This window comes from Gigantopelta aegis, chromosome 6 (genome assembly GCF_016097555.1).
Source record: "Gigantopelta aegis isolate Gae_Host chromosome 6, Gae_host_genome, whole genome shotgun sequence".
Classification (NCBI taxonomy): Eukaryota; Metazoa; Mollusca; class Gastropoda; order Neomphalida; family Peltospiridae; genus Gigantopelta; species Gigantopelta aegis.
The window spans coordinates 43,644,462-43,666,376 of record NC_054704.1 but is presented as its reverse complement, the minus strand read 5'-3'; the positions used below and the strand labels follow the sequence as shown (position 1 = coordinate 43,666,376).

The window sequence follows — 21,915 nt, the reverse complement described above, 5'->3', positions numbered from 1 at the left end:
TTTCTAGTTTCTTTCAAAATACTGTTGTACAAAATATCCTCTTTTCCTCAATGTGATTGTTAGTAAAATACATTTATATACAAATTTTATATGTATACATTACTATTATATTATAATTAAGTAATTGTTGCCATTATATTGTATGGTATATAGGAGAGGGCCTAGTAGGTTGGCAAACTTCTGCCCAATCCTTTTGTTGTTTATGCAATAAAATATGTTTTCATCTCACCACATGAGGAAAGTACATTTTAATATTTATCACCATAAATATGGAATTCAAGCAATTTTCAAAACAATTTTCTCAAATTAAGGAACCTTTCGTGGGTTTTGACAAATTCAATGGCTTTTTATTATGATCACTCAAAATTAAGCACGTTTCAAATCTGTATAAACCCTGATATAATAAACTCTCATTCAGTAATAATGACAGGTAATATCTATCAGTCAGTATAATCTATTAATAATTTTTTGTAGCCTTTAATCGTAAATACACTGAAGCTTAAAAAAAGAAAGCTGTTTTATGCGATATTAAACCCATTTTATGCTTCACCGTTTGGAAATAGTGTGGAAAGCTGTTATTTCTTTATCTTTGCTTATCCGGCGGAAATAAGGGTCTGTAGTGTGTGAAAAGGCATTATGAGTTCTAAATGGATCCTTTGATGGGTTATTATCACCTTCAATTGGACGCAGGTACCGAATCCGAGCAAATTACGGCTTACTTTTATCTTTCATTGCCTTTGGAGTCGCCGCTTTTAACCTGGCGTTTTGCTTGATTAAGTCAATCAAAAGAAAACATATCTTTTGTCACTGAGCGGAGGGTATTATTTTATTTACACCTCGCTCGGTCTTGCCCAAAAAGATGTAATTCCCCGTGATCAAAGGCAGGCAGTGTTTGGCTTGTGGGGGTTTTATTGGGTGTGGACCGAGTAACGAGCGTAGCACCTGAGATGACCCGTAAAACTAGCTGGATGTCGTTTGTCCATTTTTAAACTTCTAGGTCTTACCTCCTCCTCCCTACTGAGTCCCCCTTCTATTCATCTCATTTGTCTTCTCATTTTTTTCTTCTTCTTGTTCTTGTTCTTGCTTTAAATGTTTGTTCTTGTTTTTCTTCTTGTCGTTCTTTTTCATCTTCTTTTTCATCTTCCTTTTCTTCTTCCTCCCCCCCCCCCCTCTTCTTTTCCTTCATTTACTTCTCTTTTTTTCGTTTTCTTCTTCGTCTTCTTCTTCTTCTTCATCATCATCTTCATCGTCTTCTCTTTGCCCTTCTTTTCTTCCCTACTTCCCTATTTTTCTTCTTTGTCTCATATTTAAGTTTGTTTCATTTACAAAATCGATACTTGGTTTTCCATCAGGTTGATGAGTAATGGGCAAACTGAATATATATATATTGAATTTGTTTAGCAGTTTTGCCATACATGGATATAAAATTAAGTTTCAGTTGGTGGATTTCCATTACGTAACATCTACTTATGTAAGAAATAACACGTACCTATATTAATTTTCAGTTTCAGCATAAAATGTATTAATTATTATTAAAATGAACATATATTTTAGATACAAATTACAATTACAGTTCTTAAGATCTCACATGTATTCAATTTAATTAGGTTCAAAGTCTTTAGGTAAAATGGCATTCAATACAATGGGAACCAAAATACAATCATTCTCTGTGGCGCAATCGGTTAGCGCGTTCGGCTGTTAACCGAAAGTTTGGTGGTTCGAGTCCACCCAGGTACGATTTTTTTGTTTGTTTGTTTCTTTCTTTTCGTTTCGTTTTTGCATTTTAAAGAGGACGGAATAAAGGAAATGTTTTATTTAACGACGCATTCAACACATTTTATTTACGGTTATATGGCGTCGAACATATGGTTAAGGACCACACAGGTATTGAGAGAGGAAACCCGCTGTCGCCACTACATGGGCTACTCTTTTCGATTAGCAGCAAGGGATCTTTTATATACATCATCCCACAGACAGGATAGTACATACTACGGCCTTTGTTGCACCAGTTCTGGTTCACTGGCTGGAACGACAAATAGCCCAATTGGCACACCGACGGGAGTTTAGAGAGGAAGGGGATTATAAAATCCAAATATCATCTATAACTGAATATCGTAACATAAATGTCAATAAAACGAGGTATGTGTCATTGTGTGTATTTGGGTTTTACTTTTCGTCTCTTTTTCCACGACTAGTATATCAAAGGCCGTGGTATGTGCTATCCCGTCTGTGTGATGGTGCATATAATAGATCCATTTCTACTAATAGAAAAATGTAGCGGGTTTTCACTCAAAGACTCAAATGTCAAAATTACCAAATGGTTGGCATTCAGGATCCAATGATTAATAAATCAATGTGCTCTAGTGGTGTCGTTAACCAAAACAAACTAACTTTCTTGTATGCCTCATTTATAAAGATGTTGTAATTCCGTGAATGTTCTCGTGTATATATGTTGTGCATTGTGCACTATATTTTTTTGTCCAGGACAGCTTGTTTTGAATGTGTACGTTAAAACCTATGACCTGATCTGTGCACTATATTTGACCGGCTAGAATAGCTCATGTTATAAAATATTGTTGTCGGTCTCTGTGGCGCAATCGGTTAGCGCGTTCGGCTGTTAACCGAAAGGTTGGTGGTTCGAGTCCACCCAGTGACGATTAAATTTTAATAACCCAGTTTTTTGGGTTAACACGTAATTATGGTTTTGTCAAAGGTGGGCGTATATCACTTCAGTGCTTGTTTGAACAGTTTTTGAAAGTTTTGCGAGCCTTCCTGCTGAAAACAAATAGGACTATCGGTTTGGGTTTTGTCGATGTGTTTCATCTCGGCTCCTGTTTTGAGAAGCTGAGAGGCGGGATGTAGCCCAGTGGTAAAGCGTTCGCTTGATGCGTGTTCGGTTTAAGATCGATCCCCATCGGTGGACCCATTGGGCTATTTCTCGTTCCAACCAGTGCTCCACAACTGGTGTAATAAAGGCCGTGGTATGTACTATTCTGTCTATGGGATGGGGCATATAAAAGATCCCTTTCTGCTAATCGAAATGAGTAGCCCATGAAGTGGCGACAGCGGGTTTTCTCTCTCAATATCTGTGTGGTCTTTAACCATATGTCTTACGCCATATAACCGTAAATAAAATGTGTTGAGTGCGTCGTTAAATAAACCATTTCCTTCCTTTGAGAAACTGTTTTGGGTTGGGGGTTGATATAATATATGCTCTATTGTAGTTAGAATTTGGAATTTCTGTCACAAGCAGATAGCAAAGAATGCACATTTGCCAGATACGACCTATGTCAGACATAATTATATAACGAACTGTATTTAAAAAGGGTATATCTACCACATAGACCAGTCGTGTTCACATAATAGACAGCAAGCAAATCGGAAGAAAGTCATGTGTCAGTTACGTCTATTTTCGTTCAAACTGGTATCTGTGATTTACTTACGACCATTTAAATCCTTCTGTATAAGCGATACTATTAGGGGCACAGCTACCATTTTTTGTGACAATATGTAATCGGGGATGGCGATTCCGAATATGCAAAAAAGACGTTTTAGGTCGTATCTGTCACTTAAACCTTCTGGCTCTCACGCGACGATATGGCGTCGAACATATGGTTAAGGACCACACATGTATTGAGAGAGGAAACCCGCTGTCGCCACTACATGGGCTACTCTTTTCGATTAGCAGTAAGGGGTATTTTATATGCATCATCCCACAGACAGGATAGTACATACCACGGCCTTTGTTGCACCAGTTGTGGTTCACTGGCTGGAACGACAAATAGCCCAATGGGCCCACCGGCGGGAGTTTAGAGAGGAAGGGGATTATAAAATCCAAATATCATCTATAACTGAATATCGTAACATAAATGTCAATAAAACGATGTGTGTATTTGGGTTTTACTTTTCTTCTCTTTTCCATGACTAGTATATCAAAGGCCGTGGTATGTGCTATCCCGTCTGTGTGATGGTGCATATAATAGATCCCTTTCTACTAGTAGAAAAATGTAGCGGGTTTCCACTCAAAGACTTAAATGTCGAAATTACAAAATGTTTGACATCCAGTTGCTAATGATTAATAAATCAATGTGCTCTAGTGGTGTCGTTAACCAAAACAAACTAACTTTCTTCTCTTGTATGCCTCATTTATAAAGATGTTGTAATTCCGTGAATGTACTCGTGTATTATTCATGTTGTGCATTGTGCACCTATACTTTCTTGTCCTGGACCGAGGAACAGTCGGTGAAAGTCGACACCTGCGCCCATGATAAGCGACCAGTGTACTACAACAGCTTGTTTTGAATGTGTACGTTTCCTTAAAACCTATGACCTGATCTGTGCACTATATTTGACAGGCTAGACCGGCTAGAATAGCTCATGTTATAAAATATTGATGTTGGTCTCTGTGGCGCAATCGGTTAGCGCGTTCGGCTGTTAACCGAAAGGTTGGTGGTTCGAGTCCACCCAGTGACGATTAAATTTTAATAACCAGTATTTTGGTTTACACATAATTATGGTTTTGTCGAAGGTGGGCGTATATCACTTCAGTGCTTATTTGAACAATTTTTGAAAGTTAGCGAGCCTTCCTGCTGACTTTCGGTTTGGGTTTTGTCGATGTGTTTCATCTCGGCTCCTGTTTTGAGAAGCTGTTTTGCGGTTGTTGGGGTTTGGGCCTGGGGATGCGTTTTTTTTTAGTGGGTGGGTGTTCGACAAGCTGTCTGATTTCTGATTGTTTGGAAAACGAGAGGAGGTGAATCTCACGCGGTGGGGATATGGTAAGGAAGGATGAATTGAGAAGAAAGTGGTATACAAGAAGGAATGCACGTTCGTAGTTTATGTACGTGTAGGTGACAATTTGGCGACCATTTTAAAATATGCAAGCCTTAGTCACTTTCCTCCACCTACATTAATGTACATTTTTGATATGTTGTTTAGGATGGCTTATGACATTAAGGTACAACAAAAATTAATTTTGTTGCAAGATTACCAAGATTTCAGATCAGTTTGGAATTTTAAGGAACTGTTATTTCCAATGGAAGGCGTTGGCAGCCATCTTAAAAATTGCATAAACATTTTAAATTATAAATTAAGGGAGATATTTCTAAATCCATCAAGTAAGTTATTACAAAACAAAAGACAATACGTTTCAAACATCATTAACTAAATATATCTTGTATACTGTTACGATATAGCCAACATATTGTCGCTCTCTATACTATGTAGTACTAATGTGTATTACATAACAGTTTGTGTGTTCCTAGCGTTCTGCATTAAAGGCCAGTCTAACAACATGGCGTCAGAAGTGATTTCGCTGTTAATTTGTGATGTTAAGAAGCCATTACAAACCAGTGAAGACTAAAAATGGAATGCATAGGACAGTTAAGTAACCCGTAAAGCAATCTGCACTGATTTAAAGCCTGGTACTGTCTAAAACTGCCGAAATATCCATGAGAAATGTCATCGGCTCATGACGAAAAACCCCGCGAAAATCACGTTGCAAAAGTGACGTCCACAAATACAGCTTCGTGTGACACACGAATAGTGAAATAAAAAAAAAAAACGAAAAAAAAACATTTATACAGTTTAATCATCGTTTCGATTCGAGTGACACTAATAAATGTTTCGTTTGTGATGAAAGCAGGCACAAACACTTTAAACAGTTAAAAGGTATACTGTCTAAAAAGTATTGAGAGAGGAAACCCGCTGTCGCCACTACATGGGCTACTCTTTTCGATTAGCAGTAAGGGGTATTTTATATGCATCATCCCACAGACAGGATAGTACATACCACGGCCTTTGTTGCACCAGTTGTGGTTCACTGGCTGGAACGACAAATAGCCCAATGGGCCCACCGGCGGGAGTTTAGAGAGGAAGGGGATTATAAAATCCAAATATCATCTATAAGTGAATATCGTAACATAAATGTCAATAAAACGATGTGTGTATTTGGGTTTTACTTGTCTTCTCTTTTCCATGACTAGTATATCAAAGGCCGTGGTATGTGCTATCCCGTCTGTGTGATGGTGCATATAATACATCCCTTTCTACTAATAGAAAAATGTAGCGGGTTTCCACTCAGACTTAAATGTTGAAATTACAAAATGTTTGACATCCAGTAGCCAATGATTACTAAATCAATGTGCTCTAGTGGTGTCGTTAACCAAAACAAACTAACTTTCTTGTATGCCTCATTTATAAAGATGTTGTAATTCCGTGAATGTACTCGTGTATATATGTTGTGCATTGTGCACTATACTTTCTTGTCCTGGACCGAGGAACCGGTGAAAGTCGACACCTGCGCCCATGATAAGCGTGTACTACAACAGCTTGTTTTGAATGTGTACGTTAAAACCTATGACCTGATCTGTGCACTATATTTGACAGGCTAGAATAGCTCATGTTATAAAATATTGATGTTGGTCTCTGTGGCGCAATCGGTTAACGCGTTCGGCTGTTAACCGAAAGGTTGGTGGTTCGAGTCCACCCAGTGACGATTAAATTTTAATAACCAGTATTTTTGGTTTACACATAATTATGGTTTTGTCGAAGGTGGGCGTATATCACTTCAGTGCTTATTTGAACAATTTTTGAAAGTTAGCGAGCCTTCCTGCTGACTTTCGGTTTGGGTTTTGTCGATGTGTTTCATCTCGGCTCCTGTTTTGAGAAGCTGTTTTGGGTTGTTGGGGTTTGGGGTTGGGGATTTTTTTTTAGTGGGTGGGTGTTCGACAAGCTGTCTGATTTCTGATTGTTTGGAAAACGAGAGGAGGTGAATCTGGGTGGGGATATGTAGAAGGATGAATTGAAGAAAGTGGTATACAAGAAGGAATGCACGTTCGTAGTTTATGTACGTGTAGGTGACAATTTGGCGACCATTTTAAAATATGCAAGTTAGTCACTTTCCTCCACCTACATTAATGTACATTTTTGATATGTTGTTTAGGATGGCTTTGACATTAAGGTACAACAAAAATTAATTTTGTTGCAAGATTACCAAGATTTCAGATCAGTTTGGAATTTTAAGGAACTGTTATTTCAATGGAAGCGTTGGCAGCCATCTTAAAAATTGAAAAACATTTTAAATTATAAATTAAGGGAGATATTTCTAAATCATCAAGTAAGTTATTACAAACAAAAGACAATACGTTTCAAACATCATTAACTAAATATAGCTTGTATACTGTTACGATATAGCCAACATATTGTCGCTCTCTATACTATGTAGTACTAATGTGTATTACGTCACAGTTTGTGTGTTCCTAGCGTTCTGCATTAAAGGCCAGTCTAACAACATGGCGTCAGAAGTGGTTTCGCTGTTAATTTGTGATGTTAAGAAGCCATTACAAAGCAGTGAAGACTAAAAATGGAATGCGTAGGACAGTTAAGTAACCCGTAAAGCAATCTGCACTGATTTAAAGCCTGGTACTGTCTAAAACTGCCGAAATATCCATGTGAAATGTCATCGGCTCATGACGAAAAAACCCGCGAAAATCACGTTGCAAAAGTGACGTCCACAAATACAGCTTCGTGTGACTCACGAATAGTGAAATAAAAAAAAAAAACGGAGAAAAAAACATTTATACAGTTTAATCATCGTTTCGATTCGAGTGACACTAATAAATGTTTCGTTTGTGATGAAAGCAGGCACAAACACTTTAAACAGTTAAAAGGTATACTGTCCGAAAAAAAAAAATGTGTACGGTACGGAAAACAAATCTTGATTATGGCATCAGGAGGCATTCCCGTTCCAGCACCAATGGTAATGAAAGGTGATTTTAAAAGCAACTGGAAGTTTTTTAGTTCACAGTGGAACAATTACAAAATAGCAACAGAGTTAGATAAGAAACATCAGAACATTAGGGTAGCAACACTTTTAAGTGTGATGGGAAAAGACTGCTACATGATTTATCAGCATCTAGCTATATCAGAAGAAGATAGAACAAAAGAGAGTGAAATCCTCAAAGCACTTCAGAAACATTTCGAGCCCAAAACAAACGTTATATATGAACGATACAGATTTAACATTACTGATCAAGCACCATCGGAAAGCAGATACTTACGTCTCTACGCTGCGAGGTTTAGCTGAGTCATGTGCATATGACATACTTCGAGATGAACTGATCAGGGATAGAATTGTCTTAGGTAGGGCCTACTAATGATGGAGGTGCAAGATCTAGAATGCTGCGAGAGCCAGAACTTACTCTTGAGAGAGCGATAGACATGTGCAGAACCAGTGAAATAACTTCTCAATAGCTGAGAAAGTTGAAGGAATCTGAAGTTCAGTCAGTGAACTATGCTGCAAAGAAAAACGAATCGGGTAGAAAAGATAGAAGCAAAAAATCTTTTCAGTTGCGATATGGAGCAAAGCCGAGAGAGACAAAAGAGAAAAAAGATCTTGCAAATACTGTGGGAAAACGCACGTCAAAGATAAACATGAGTGTCCTGCATATGGTCAGACTTGTTCGAAATGCAACAAGAAGAATAATTTTCATTCAGTTTGCAGACAGTCGCGCACACAACTGTCAAAGAGAGTACATGCAGTAGAAGATGACTGTAGTTCCGAGTGCTCTGAATCTAGTGAATTGTTGTTTTCGGTTTATTCAGAAAAACATGGCAAACAGTGGTTCGTGATTATGAAAATGACTGTCGAAAAATTTACTCGCAAGGTTAAATGTCAGCTGGACACAGGCTCCACTTGCAATGTAATCAGTTTAAATGAATACTGCAGGATAGTGCAAGATGGCACTCCTAAGCTAGAGCAAAGCAGTGTAAGACTAAAGCTCTATGATGGCACAAGAATGCTGCCGGAAGGACAGTGCACAATTAAGTGCACAGATGGAAACAAATCGCATGACTTTGTATTCCTAGTAGTTGATGTATACCAAGTAACTTTGTTGTCAGCTGATGCTTGTACAAAAATGGGTCTGTTGACATTAAACACTGTAAACAGTGTGACTGACCACAGAACTTCGCTGAATCACAAACAGCTGATGGATGAATTTGGTGATGTGTTCGAAGGATTAGGTTGCTTACCAGAGAAATACCACATAGAAGTTGACCCTGCGGTAAAACCTGTACAGCATCAACCACGTAGAGTACCAAAAGCCTTAGAATCTGATTTTCGGAAAGAAATTGACTGCTTAGTCAAACGAGGGGTACTAGCAAAAGTAATCACTACCACAGATTGGATCAGCAGTATGGTAGTTGTTAAGAAACCCTCGGGTAAACTGCGCATTTGTATAGACCCGAAGGACTTGAATGTTGCGATAAAGAGGTCTCACCATCCTATGACCACTATTGAAGATATCCTTCCAAGGATTACAAAAGCTAAAGTGTTCACAGTGTTAGATGCAAAAGATGGATTTTGGCAAATTAATCTTGATGAATCCAGTAGTTACTTAACAACATTTTGGACACCATTTGGACGTTACAGATGGCTTCGCATGCAATTTGGAATCAAGTCTGCTCCTGAAGAATTTCAGCGTAGACAGCATGAGGCATTACAAGGACTCCAAAGCACAGAGGTTATCATTGATGATATCTTAATCTATGGTTGTGGCGACAACATGGATGAGGCTATCAAAGATCATGATGCAAACTTGAGAAAACGTCTTGAACGTGCTCGTGAAGTTGGATTAAAATTCAATAAAGAGAAATTGAAACTGCGTCAAACAGAGGTCAGGTATATGGGACATATACTTACCTCAGAGGGAATTCGCCCAGATCCAATCAAAGTCCAAGCGATTTTGGATATGCCAAAACCGACAGATGTCAAAGCTGTTCAACGGTTTATTAGTCTTGTTACTTACCTGGCGAAATTCCTGCCGCATCTGTCTGAAGTTTGTGAACCTCTCAGACAACTGACAAATAAAGACACAATCTGGTCGTGGCAATCACAACAGGAAAAAGCATTTCAAGAAATCAAAACTCTTGTTACCAAGCAACCTGTTCTAAAATATTATGATCTGGCAGAGGAGGTCACAATACAGTGTGATGCCAGTGAAGTCGGCCTTAGAGCAGTTTTGCTTCAAAATGGACAACCAGTTGTCTTTGCATTACGAGCATTAACGCAGGCAGAACAAAGGTACGCTCAAATCGAGAAGGAATGCCTTGCAATAGTTTTTGCATGCGAACGATTCTACCAATTCATATTTGGTTGCGACTTGGTCACAGTGCATTCAGACCATAAACCATTGGAAATCATTTTCAAGAAGCCATTACTTGGAGCACCAAAACGACTGCAGAGAATGCTTCTGAGATTGCAGAAGTACAGCTTACATGTAGAGTACAAGAAGGGGTCGCAATTCTACATTGCAGATGCTTTATCACGCGCATCACTTCCTTTTCAAAAAGTGGAAACTAGCACTACATCATCTCATATCTTCCGTGTTGAAGAAGAAAAGTTCAGAGAAGAACTCGAGTGCATTAACTTCACGGATTCTTTAAAAGTCAGCGTGTCCAGACTGCAACAGATACGAATAAACACACAGCACGACGTAGCTCTTCAAACACTGAAATCCGTTGTTCTGTCTGGATGGCCTGAAACAAATAATGAAGTACCAGTTCAGATACGAGAATACTGGAACTTTAGGGATGAACTTACAATTCAGAATGGAATTCTTTTCAAAGGAAACCGTGTTATAATTCCGAAACTCCTTCGCAGTGAGCTTTTGACAAGAATTCATTCCAGCCATCAGGGTGTGGAAGCGTCGCTAAGAAAAGCAATAATTACCCTGTACTGGCCAAACATGGCCAATGAAATCAAAGACTACATCGGACAATGTAGTACATGCAACGAGTACGAATCACAGCAACAGAAAGAACCGCTCTTAACACACGATGTTCCTGATCACCCCAGGAGTAAACTAGGTATAGATATCTTCACACTGCACTCACAAGACTACCTAGTAACAGTGGACTACTACTCAGACTTCTGGGAACTTGATATTCTTAAAGATACAACTTCGACAACAATCATCGATTGTCTCAAAGTATACTTCAGCAGAGATGGAATTCCGGACATTGTGGTTACAGACAATGGACCACAACTTGCTAGCAAGGAGTTCAATGAGTTTGCACGCGAGTGGGAATTTGGGCATGTTACATCTTCACCGTACCACAGTTAGTCTAATGGCAAAGCAGAATCGACTGTGAAAATTGCCAAGAAACTGGTAAAGAAATCACAGAAAAGTGGTAATGATCTCTGGAAATCTATTCTGGATTGGCGTAATACTGCAACTGAAGGCATGTCAAGTAGTCCAGTGCAGAGACTTATGTCACGAAGAACACGACACTCATTACCGATTGCAGAAGTTTTACTTAAACCGCAAGTGATTGAACATGTGTACGACAACATCAAATTGAAACGCCAGAAAGCAAAGCTTCATTATGACAAACATGCTAAGGAGCTCCCAGAACTGCAAATTTGTCAACAGATTCGTATGGCTCCTCTTCCAAACGACCGTGACAAATATGGAGGCCCGGCAAATGTGTAGACCAAGTTTCATCCAGATCATACATTGTTGATGTCGGTGGACAGTTATATCGCCAAAACAAAAAATACTTACGAACAACAGTTGAAAAGACAATTAACCAGCCCAACAACCTGGATAATATTCCACCAAGACCAGTGAGTGAATTTGGTAATACAAATTCTGATAATTCGAAATCGGTTAAAAATCACATATCAGACATGATCGTGAAAGATTCAGATATTTCAAACAATGACAGTAATTCACTAAGTCTAAAGAAGTCTACAACAACACATACCAAAGAATCTAGACAACACAGACTGCCAAAGAAGTATGATGACTTTGTTGCTGGTTGATTACACAAAGTGAATACCTTTTCACACCAAGTTAAGTTGTGTTACATACATAACAAGTTGTGTTCACAGGCTTGTTTTTCATTTTTTCTTCTTGTTTTCTTTTCTTAAGAACTTTGCAAGGAACATTGCAAGATTGACTCTAGGAAGAATAATTGATTTTTTGTTTGTTTAAAGTTTGACCTACAGATTAGCATTATGGTTATTACTAGGTACTAGTAATTGGAATATCTGACAATCATGGATAATAGTAATTTTGTTTGATATTATCAAGTGTGAAGGTGAAGCACTATCAGAACATTGAATGGACTAGACTTTATTTTCTGTTTCTTGTTGAACTGTTAAGGGGAGAAAAACCTGTAATTTCTTTTATTGTAAAGTTGCTTAGAAAAAGAAAACAAAATAATTGAAAGAAAGGGAGATGTTACGATATAGCCAACATATTGTCGCTCTGTATACTATGTAGTACTAATGTGTATTACGTCACAGTTGTGTGTTCCTAGCGTTCTGCATTAAAGGCCAGTCTAACATATACCACCGCCTTTGATATACCAGTCGCGGTGCACTGGTATACTAGGTGTATTTCAGGGCACTTCGAATTTTAAGGGGAGGCTGCGCACTCCCAAGACCGTACCTTCCTCGTGGATCCAAGCTTGCTGTCTCGAGGGCAGTTCTTACTTAACTGATCCAGTAAACAGAATTGAACTGAATTTAATTAACATCACGAATTTGTTTTAATACAGTTTTATTAATTATGCATTGGCGTAGCCATGACCCTTTCTAGTCATATCTTTTCCCCCTCCTCGTTATATATTGGCCTGTCTCACATTCCCAACATGATTTACTAGGGTGGAGGTTTGTTTGTGTCCCCTCTTCATACAATCCAGGTTATGCGATTGCTAAAAATTATCATTTCTTTTACATTTTAAAATTTGCAATAAATGTTGGGGTCATGACCCACATACTGGCATAGCCGTGAGGTTGGGGTGAGCATGGCGGACATGTCTCCCTATCACATATATTTCTTTTGTTTCATATCACCTTTTATTCTTACTGGTTTTCTCACCAAATTACCAAAGTACAAACGTCCCACATCATAAACTGTTGCAACCGATTAATACGACTCATAGTGGCAAGTGTACGTGTAATACGACTACAATCGTATTACTGTATATAATTATATATTTACACATACAATCATATAATTGTTATAAAACATTTTAGGAATAGAATGTTTATAATCAACTCTTGTCGTATTAAAACAATTGCTACATTTGAGAGAGTCGGGACGTAGCCCAGTGGTAAAGCGTTCGCCTGGTGTGCGGTCAATCTAGGACTGATCCACGTTGGGCTATTTCTCGTTCCAGCCAGTACATCACGACTGGTATATCAAAGGCCGTGGTATGTGCTGTTCTGTTTGTGGAATGGTACATATAAAACATCCCTTGCTAGTAATGGGGAAATGTAGCGGATTTCATCTCTAAGACTATATTTCAAAAGTATAAAGTGTTTGACAAAAAAAATCATTCAAATTCATTTTGTTTGTCCACCCGTTTAAAATAGTTCGGATCTATTACCAATGTCAAGTCATGTCAGGTCAGGTGATAGGGTTTTACGTGCACATCCAGAACAAGCTGTTGTAGCGCACGGCTCTCCTGGACGCAGGTACCGGCCAGGACAGGAAAAGGGTTGGGGTGGGTGGGAGATCTATTATGAACCGTCCACTTCCCTCACTAGGGAGCTGTCCGGCCATACAGCATAGATGTAAATAAACTATTAATCATTATTTATAATTATGATACCCTCACCCCGGAGTGAAAATGTTTATTGATTTGTTTGTTTCTTTGAAAAAACAACAACACAAAAACATAATTATAAAGCAGAGAGGTGTTGTTTTTTCATGTGGGTTTTTGTGTGTGTTTTTGTTGTTTTGTTTTTGTTTTTATTATTTTGGGGAGAGGGTGATCGTTTGGGGCTTTTGTTTTACCATATTTTGTTCATGTTTTTTTTTTATCCAATTAAGGTTCAAGCACGCTTACCTTGGCACATACTTCAACTATCTGAGATAAGGGTTAGTGGTTAGGAACTAGTGGGGGAGGGGGGGGGGGGTGGTACTAGTGGTCTCACTCATTCTGGGTAGGAGCCGGTACTGGGATGCGAACTAGCACCTACAAGTACAATTATGTTTTGCACATGTTAAAGGGGACCCATTGGGCTATTTCTCGTTCCAGCCAGTGCACCACGACTGGTGTATCAAAGGCCGTGGTATGTGCTATCCTGTCTGTCGGATGGTGCATATAATTGATCCCTTGCTGCTAATCGAAAAGAGTAGCCCATGAAGTGGCGACAGCGGGTTTCCTCTCAATATATAATTGGTCCTTAACCATATGTCCGACGCCATATAACCGTAAATAAACTGTGTTGAGTGCGTCGTTAAATAAAACATTTCCTTCTTCTTGTTGTTTAACATGTTAAAACAATAAATTATTAAATTCAGTCGTGTAGTTGTTTTTATTTCATTACTATCTTATTGATTCTTGATTCTAATATTTAAAAATTCAACAACAATTACTGTTATTTACATAAAGAATCATTGGAATTGGACATCCCTGCCTAACACCTCTAGAAAGGCATTAAATGACCATTGTGAAACTCTTTCCCTTTGTCTATTTTGCACATTTGGCATACAGGTTAAGACTTTCAGTTGTGTTTAATATGATAACTACATTTTATAATATCTGTCTGGGATACAGGTTAATTATATACTCGGTTCTTGTACACTACTATTATATCTCGTTGGTATACATGTTATGACACAGTTCTTGTATAATGTAATGATAACTAAATCCCATAGGCATGTATTATAATAGTTTGTATTGCACAAATAGAATGATGTTTATTTGTTTTGGTTTTTCTATGGTATTATTGTTGTGATAAATATACATATACATATACATATACACATATATATCAGAAATATTTTACTGACGTAATTTTATTAATCGAATTATCTTGTATGTTTAAATATCCCGTGTTTATACTTTGTGCTGATAAGTTTGTAGCTTAAAGAAATAAAATAACTGAACTGAAGTTTAAGACCGATGAGTTAACACCAACACTATTAAAAAAGTTAAAGTTCGTTTTGTTTAACAATATCACTAGAGCACATTAATTAATTAATCATCGGTTATTGGATGTCAAACATTTGGTAATTATTACTCGTAGTCATCAGAGGAAACCCGCTACATTTTACCTAATGCAGCAAGGGATCTTTTATATGCACTTCCCCACAGACAGGAAAGCACATACCACGGCCTTTGTCCAGTTGTGATGCACTGGATGGAATGAGAAAAAAAAAACCCAGCTGAATGGATCCACCGAGGTGGTTCGATCCTGCGACGTATGTACTTCAAGCGAGCACCCAACCAACTGAGCTAAATCGTACTCCCAAAACTATTAAGACCGGCTCCTACCATAAGGACGTTAGACTGTTACTGACACCTAAATGGTCGTAAGGGGGGGGGGGGGGGGGGGGGGGACGTAGCCCAGTGGTAAAGTGCTCACTTGATGCGCGGTCGGTCTAGGATCGGTCCCCGTCTGTGAGCTCATTGAACTATTTCTTGTTCCAGCCAATGCATTTGCTCTCTAGGTCTATATGTCAAAACGACCAAATGTTTGACATCCAATAGCCCATGATTAAAAACTCGATGTGCTTTAGAGGTGACGTTAAACAAAACGAATTTTAAAAACTAAATAGTGGTAGGTTCAAAATGTTCTGTAACGTCGACAAACAACATTCTTATCCTTTGGCATTGCTATCCATACATATAGCAAATCTGTTTCTTCTCTAATCCGTTGAATTGATACCGGTCAGCCCCTGACCTAGACGGGAATAAGAGGTCACAATATAACCAAGAGTGTTTGGCTGTAATGAGGTCACACTGTTTCGGGAACCGTAAAACTGATATATTTTATGATTAAATTATGCTCCGTTATCCATTTACTCTAAGCTTAATGTATGCATTTCCATACCACGACAGGAAAATAACAATAAAGATAATTTCTTAACACGGATTCCGGCCAGTTAGTATTCATGAAAATACCATTTAGGTGAAGATTATACAGTACAGTAGGGTGATGTAGTTGAATCGGGTATGGGGTGGTGGTGGGGGGGGGGGGGGGCGGGGGGGGGTGGGGGGGGGGGGGGGGGGTGGGGGGGGGGGGGGGGGGGGGGGGGGGGGGGGGGGGGGGGGGGGGGGGGGGGGGGGGGGGGGGGGGGGGGGGGGGGGGGGGGTTATGGACTGCACAAAACAATAACAATTCACAAGTTCCCAGTATATAACATAAGCTACAACCACAATGTATTTTCGGTAAAGTGAAAACAAAAACAATATTAAACGGGTATAGAGAGAGAGAGAGAGAGAGAGAGAGAGAGAGAGAGAGAGAGAGAGAGAGAGAGAGAGAGAGAGAGAGAGAGAGAGAGAGAGAGAGAGAGAGAGAGAAGAGAGAGAGAGAGAGAGAGAGAGAGAGAGACAGGAGAGAGAGAAAAAACTACAAAGAGATAAAAACAAATTGGCGGGGGTGTTTGTTGTTGTTTCGAGGTGGGGTTTTTAGTGTGTGTTTGTTTTTGTTTTTGTTTGTTTCTTTGTTTCTACATGTGATATTCAATTGTATGTAAACCATTATGCCAAAACACTTCACTGTGGGAGATCATACACTGAGTTACTACTAGCCAAACTTGTTTTACTATTAAATTATGTTTCATAGTATCTACATGTATTTACTAAGGCTTAATGCAGACATTTGCATACCACGACAAGACTATAACAATAAACTTGGTTTCTTAACACCTTTAAGTGAAGGTTTATATGGCACAGTGAGGACGGATGTAGATTGGAACATGATGGGTGACATTCTAGCCAAATGGAATAATAGACATTTATTTTGCAAAAATATAATCATTGTAACACTTTATAAGAGAAAATGGAATTTCTAAATACGTTTTTTAATGATGGCAGAGAAAGGATTAAAATATATCATCTTTTTTTTTTGTCTCGGAGGTTTGTACAGTCATCATTTTTATTATACATACTATATATATATATATATATATATATATATATATATATATATATATATATATATATTATACATATATATATATATATATATATATATATATATACATTGTGTATATACAAATGTATATATAATATCGCGTGGGTTTTTTTGGCTGTTCGAGATATATAAATGCTTCATTGTCGTCGATTTTATGTATGTAGTATGGAAGTATGGAAATCCATTTTATTTTTAAGCAAACAAATGGATGTGTTGTTTGTATGTGCCTGTGTTCAATTAGTAGTAGTAGTACAAAACGTTAAGATTTCTCCAAGTATAGTATAAGTACAGAAAGTGAATATACTATTTTCCTAAAGTATAATATCAGTACAAAACATGAATTCTAGTACTGCTATACTATTTTCCTGAAGTATTGTTCTAGCTCCTCCTACACAATCATCATCATCATCATCATCATCGTCATCATCATCCACCTCCAGTGACGCTGACATTCACAGTGCAATGGGTTCACTTTTTGTGCAGTTTGTGTATTGATTTTACGACGGGCTTATTGCTGTAGCAGTTTTTAATGAATAACGTCGGTGTTTTTTTGTGGTTTGTCTCGTACGATGACGCCGCTGCCCGCTGTGACGAGATTAACGTCGTAAAACGTCGTACTGAGCGTCGCAGAACTGGTGCCACTGGGTGAACAAACTTTTATAGCAATCACAAAACGCTGGTTCGTGTTTTCCACTATGTTTATGCCTTCGTTGGAAGTTTGTGGCACTTTGCGTTGGCCAAACAGCTCCCGTGTTTTTTCGCCCCACAATCAAAGCTTACTCGTCACGGTCACTAATAAAGTCTTCCACGTTTTTGTGCACCGGAGCTATTAACTTTACGACTTGCCATTCGGCATTCAAAGTACCTTTACGCTGGGTTATGGGCGAATCTATTAAGTGAGAAATAATGTGAAATAACGGCAAACTCCATGCGGCGACTGGAGGTAGCTTCTTTTTTTTTTTAAACCGGAGGACCACCCCTTAAGACGTTTCAAGCAGGTCTCAGGCCACACCCACCGAAGGAATAAAGCTGCTAGCAGACGATACTATGTCGTCACATGATGAAACCCATTCACGTCGCGTGCAAACCCGAGCACGAGGTCCCAGTCGAAGTGCACAAGACCGGAACCAGTACTTGACTATGTAAATGTATGTTTGTACCAATGTTTGGTTTTCCACGCTGATCTGGCCACAGGCTGACACAAGCTTGTCCAAAAGGCAAAGCACACCTGAACGCAGCAACAACTACTTAGGAGGTCTGTGCGTTTCGGTGATCGGTTCGAAAAGAGGATTAGTGGCAACGTGTATCTAATTCTCAGTGCGAAGAGGATATTATTATTTTGCTTTTATAATTCCCACCGGGCTGTTTAGTCATACAACTCAAGAGTCAAGACTGAAGGTAATCTGTGGTAACCGCTGAGATCCATACGTTTTGTCAGTCGACCTGATCTCAATGAATAATCATCCACAGAGCCAAGACACTGTTGTTGTTTTTCTTAATGACATTTAATATTTGAAAGCAGAGCTGTGGTTTAAATGCAAACTGACTGAACTTTCTGATGTTGCTTTTCTAACCATTGAAAAAAAGAAAGAAAGAGGGAACAATCTTTGAAAGACGACGCAACAAGCTTTTGAAAGAAGAGGGAACAACTTTTGAATGAAAAGGGAAGTAATCTTTAAAGAAGAACGAACGTAACGGTGATATTCTCTTGATGTCTCCCTAGTGTAGAAGAACCCTGGCTGCAGTTGGGTCCTCACGTGACTGTATACACATTTTTTTTTTTTTTAAATTTCATCTGATATTAGAAAGAAAGGATTTGGAGTTTCAAGTTTTGTACTGCTGATTTGATCACGGAGAGAATGGCCAGTGGGCTGCAAACACAGACGATCCATTCAGTGATGGCGCAGTGCGTAGCTAACGATGACGACGACACCATCAACTTGTTGAACTTCGTCGATATGGCGTCCAGCAACATCAAACTGGCTCTCGATCGACCTTCCAAGTCGAAGCGGAAAGTCAACCACAGGAAGTATCTACAAAAGCAACTTAAACGCTGTAGTTCGTCACCTAAACGTGGAAGTTCGGAGTGCAAGTCGGGCGATCCAAAAACACACGGGAATAATACTAATAATTGCAAGTCCTCGAGAAAAGAAACATCGCAAATAGGACTTCAGATCAAATCGCTGCAGGCTCTTTTCGATCCTAGAACCCTCCACCAAAAGTGCTGCACGGAGTCTAAGCCCCCGTGCGGACCCAAACAGCCCATGAGAACACGAAATCTACCGGCTTCCTTTTTCACCGAGCCAGTCAGAAACGGGGAGGACTGTTATGTTAACGACATTGCTGTGCCGCCATTAGTATTAGCCAACCCTTTTGGGATGGTGGGTTTGGAAGCTAATGGACATTATCCCACTTTACCAACGGACACTTTGGAATCAATTCTTGGACATAATGAGCTTAATGAACTACTGTCGGGCACCTGGCAGGATCCCCAGAGGGACTCTGCCAGTACCCCAGGGAGCGTGGATACGTGCAGCCCACATTCGTTCTCTGATTCATCAGACCCTTACACGTGCGGATCTCCTTCCCCCTCATCCAGGGAATGGTCGCCACGTGCTGGGGGTCAAATGACAGGGGTATACCCCTCAGGATCGGAGGACAATTCGAACGCATGCACATTCTACCAAGGAGTTTATAACTGTGACACTGGTGGTGGTGGTGGTCAAATGTATAGCAGTGCTTTCCAGATTCCTCCAGAAAAACATATCTATGCAGCAACGCCAAATGTCTGCTTGGAACAAACATCACTTCCTGGTTTTCAGTCATTCGCTGTTAGTTCTTCATCCAATGTTAGGCAAGTCCAGCCTTTCAGCCACGGCTGGCCTGGTATGGAACCATTCTACACCCATCTATAGCAATCATAAAAACATAATTCATATGTGAACTCTGTTTGAAAGTGAACGAACAGTACGAGCAGCTGGTAATGAGGGCATGGTGTTATGTTAACGTTCTACAACTACAATCGCTTAAAATAATAACACATGGAAGCTACATGTAAAGAATACATTCTGAATGGATGTGCTTGGGTATGCAAAAAAAAAATGCAACAATGCTTGACAATACAAAAGACTTTCGATTTCATTACAGGATTTCTCTTTTAAATGCATTTATTGCGAGCCCATTTCCAATGGCTAAAATATTTCATAATCAGTTCTGAGGACAACAAGCTATTACTTTTTTTTTTTTTGCATGTCAGTATCTTACTGTACTGTAAGTATTTTGTTTTACCTAGGCTCTTTCTGCAGACTACTACACCTTGTACTTTCAGACTTTTATATATTATAAATGCTAAACTGGCCATACGTATTTACGCTAAGAACAGTATTGCGTTTCACACTCATTTCTATGTTATTACTCCGATAACACGGACAACAAATGTATTTATCAATATAATAAATATAGCATAATATATAAACCGTTTGGTGTTGTAGTTCATTTTTGTTTTCAATGTAAATCCATTCCTTGTACAATCGACTAACTATGCGAATTGATGATGTAATATAAACTGGTAGATTTGCTGAAGTCCAAAATGTTTATATGGCAGGGGAGTTCATCTCTGTTTCAACTATTCATAAATAATGCATAATTATGTATACGTATTTGTGTAACATAGGTGTAGCCAGTAAGTACGAAAATAAGATATCTTTAGTGACAACTTCCCTATCAATCAACCGAAAGTGGAATAATTTCTTAGAATATACATCCCATTTTATTAAAACTACATACATGTAGTTAAATTAAAAAATTATATATATATATATATATATATATATATATATATATATATATATATATATATATATATATATATATACATCTGTGTGTGTGTGTATATATATATATATCTTGTTAAATACAAAATAATAACAAAAACGAAGAAAAGTGTTAACCATAATAATTATATAAGTTATATAATAAAATATATGTACTTGAACTACATTTATTAACTTTAACTCTCAAGTACATAAATTTGTTTTAGACTCAGTAATGGTCGTATTTCTGTATGTACATGTATAATTTGAAAATCTTGCGAATGTTTATTTTATTTAGCTTCCATAGTGATAAATATTATTTTCAGACAATATTATATCTCTAAATAAGCCCTTTGTCATCTTTCTCAATTTAAGAATAAAGAATTAGGTTGAAAAAGACAACCGTTTGTTACGCCACTTTTTAATAAACACTTTTCTACTACTAGTAAGCGTTAATAATATCTCAATTTTGATTACACTAGAGCAAATATTACGAAAAACGTTTCTAAGAATCTTTTAATTCTTTGTTACTTATTATGATTTTTTTTTTTTTTTTTAAAAAGACAATGTACAACAGAACAACAAGCAGGTTAAATTAAAGTTGCAAAATGATAAATGGTGGTGCATTTCAAACAATTTGTTTTCACTGAATATCGTTTTATAGGACTGTACAAAATATCTTTGAAAAACTCCGTACTCTCTGTTAAAATCAAGATATCCCCACTATATAACAACTACAACAATGCAAACTGAGAAACATGGTGACTTAACCTGCATTTTAATTAATAAATCAACCGAAAATTGTAATAAAATTCATATGATAAAAAAGCATTTCAGAGCATGTTTTTACCGTCTATACGGTGAACAAATTAGCATTAATTTAATCTGCAAGCGACAAGTGCAGTCGATGTATTGTATACCCCTAACCATATTCATGGTTAGCAATACAAGATCGTGAGCGTGAATATATTATACACATGTACAGTAGAGTGAGAAACTTGGCAATACAGATAAATAATGCCATGCGGTAGACGAACCTATAAAGTTTTGGGGTGGGTTTTTTGTTGTTGTTTTTTAAAACTTGTAGGTTCATCTACCGCATAGCAGCATTTTGTTTTTTAAACATAAAAGAAAATACGGTACTGGTTTTAACAAAGTCCGAAA

The 21,915-nt window shown here is 38.2% G+C and overlaps 1 protein-coding gene and 4 non-coding genes across 5 annotated transcripts; all 5 read left to right on the top strand.

Annotated features, from left to right (window-relative positions):
* The first annotated feature begins 1,662 nt into the window (after nt 1-1,662).
* Trnan-guu lies at nt 1,663-1,737 on the top strand. Its single transcript has one exon. It is a non-coding gene; the product is annotated as a tRNA-Asn (tRNA).
* Nucleotides 1,738-2,582: 845 nt separating this feature from the next.
* On the top strand, nt 2,583-2,656 carry Trnan-guu. The gene has a single exon. It is a non-coding gene; the product is annotated as a tRNA-Asn (tRNA).
* A 1,743-nt stretch (nt 2,657-4,399) lies between these two features.
* On the top strand, nt 4,400-4,473 carry Trnan-guu. Its single transcript has one exon. It is a non-coding gene; the product is annotated as a tRNA-Asn (tRNA).
* A 1,946-nt stretch (nt 4,474-6,419) lies between these two features.
* On the top strand, nt 6,420-6,493 carry Trnan-guu. The gene has a single exon. It is a non-coding gene; the product is annotated as a tRNA-Asn (tRNA).
* Nucleotides 6,494-18,033: 11,540 nt separating this feature from the next.
* Nucleotides 18,034-20,676, top strand: LOC121375931 (protein FAM181B-like). The gene has a single exon (XM_041503657.1). The coding sequence runs from the start codon at nt 18,799-18,801 to the stop codon at nt 19,852-19,854; it is 1,056 nt and encodes a 351-aa protein (XP_041359591.1). The 5' UTR covers nt 18,034-18,798; the 3' UTR covers nt 19,855-20,676.
* Nucleotides 20,677-21,915: the final 1,239 nt, after the last annotated feature.

Bases quoted from the DNA above. Each gene is read 5' to 3' on its own strand.
- LOC121375931 (XM_041503657.1), top strand. From the start codon at position 18,799: ATGGCCAGTGGGCTGCAAACACAGACGATCCATTCAGTGATGGCGCAG.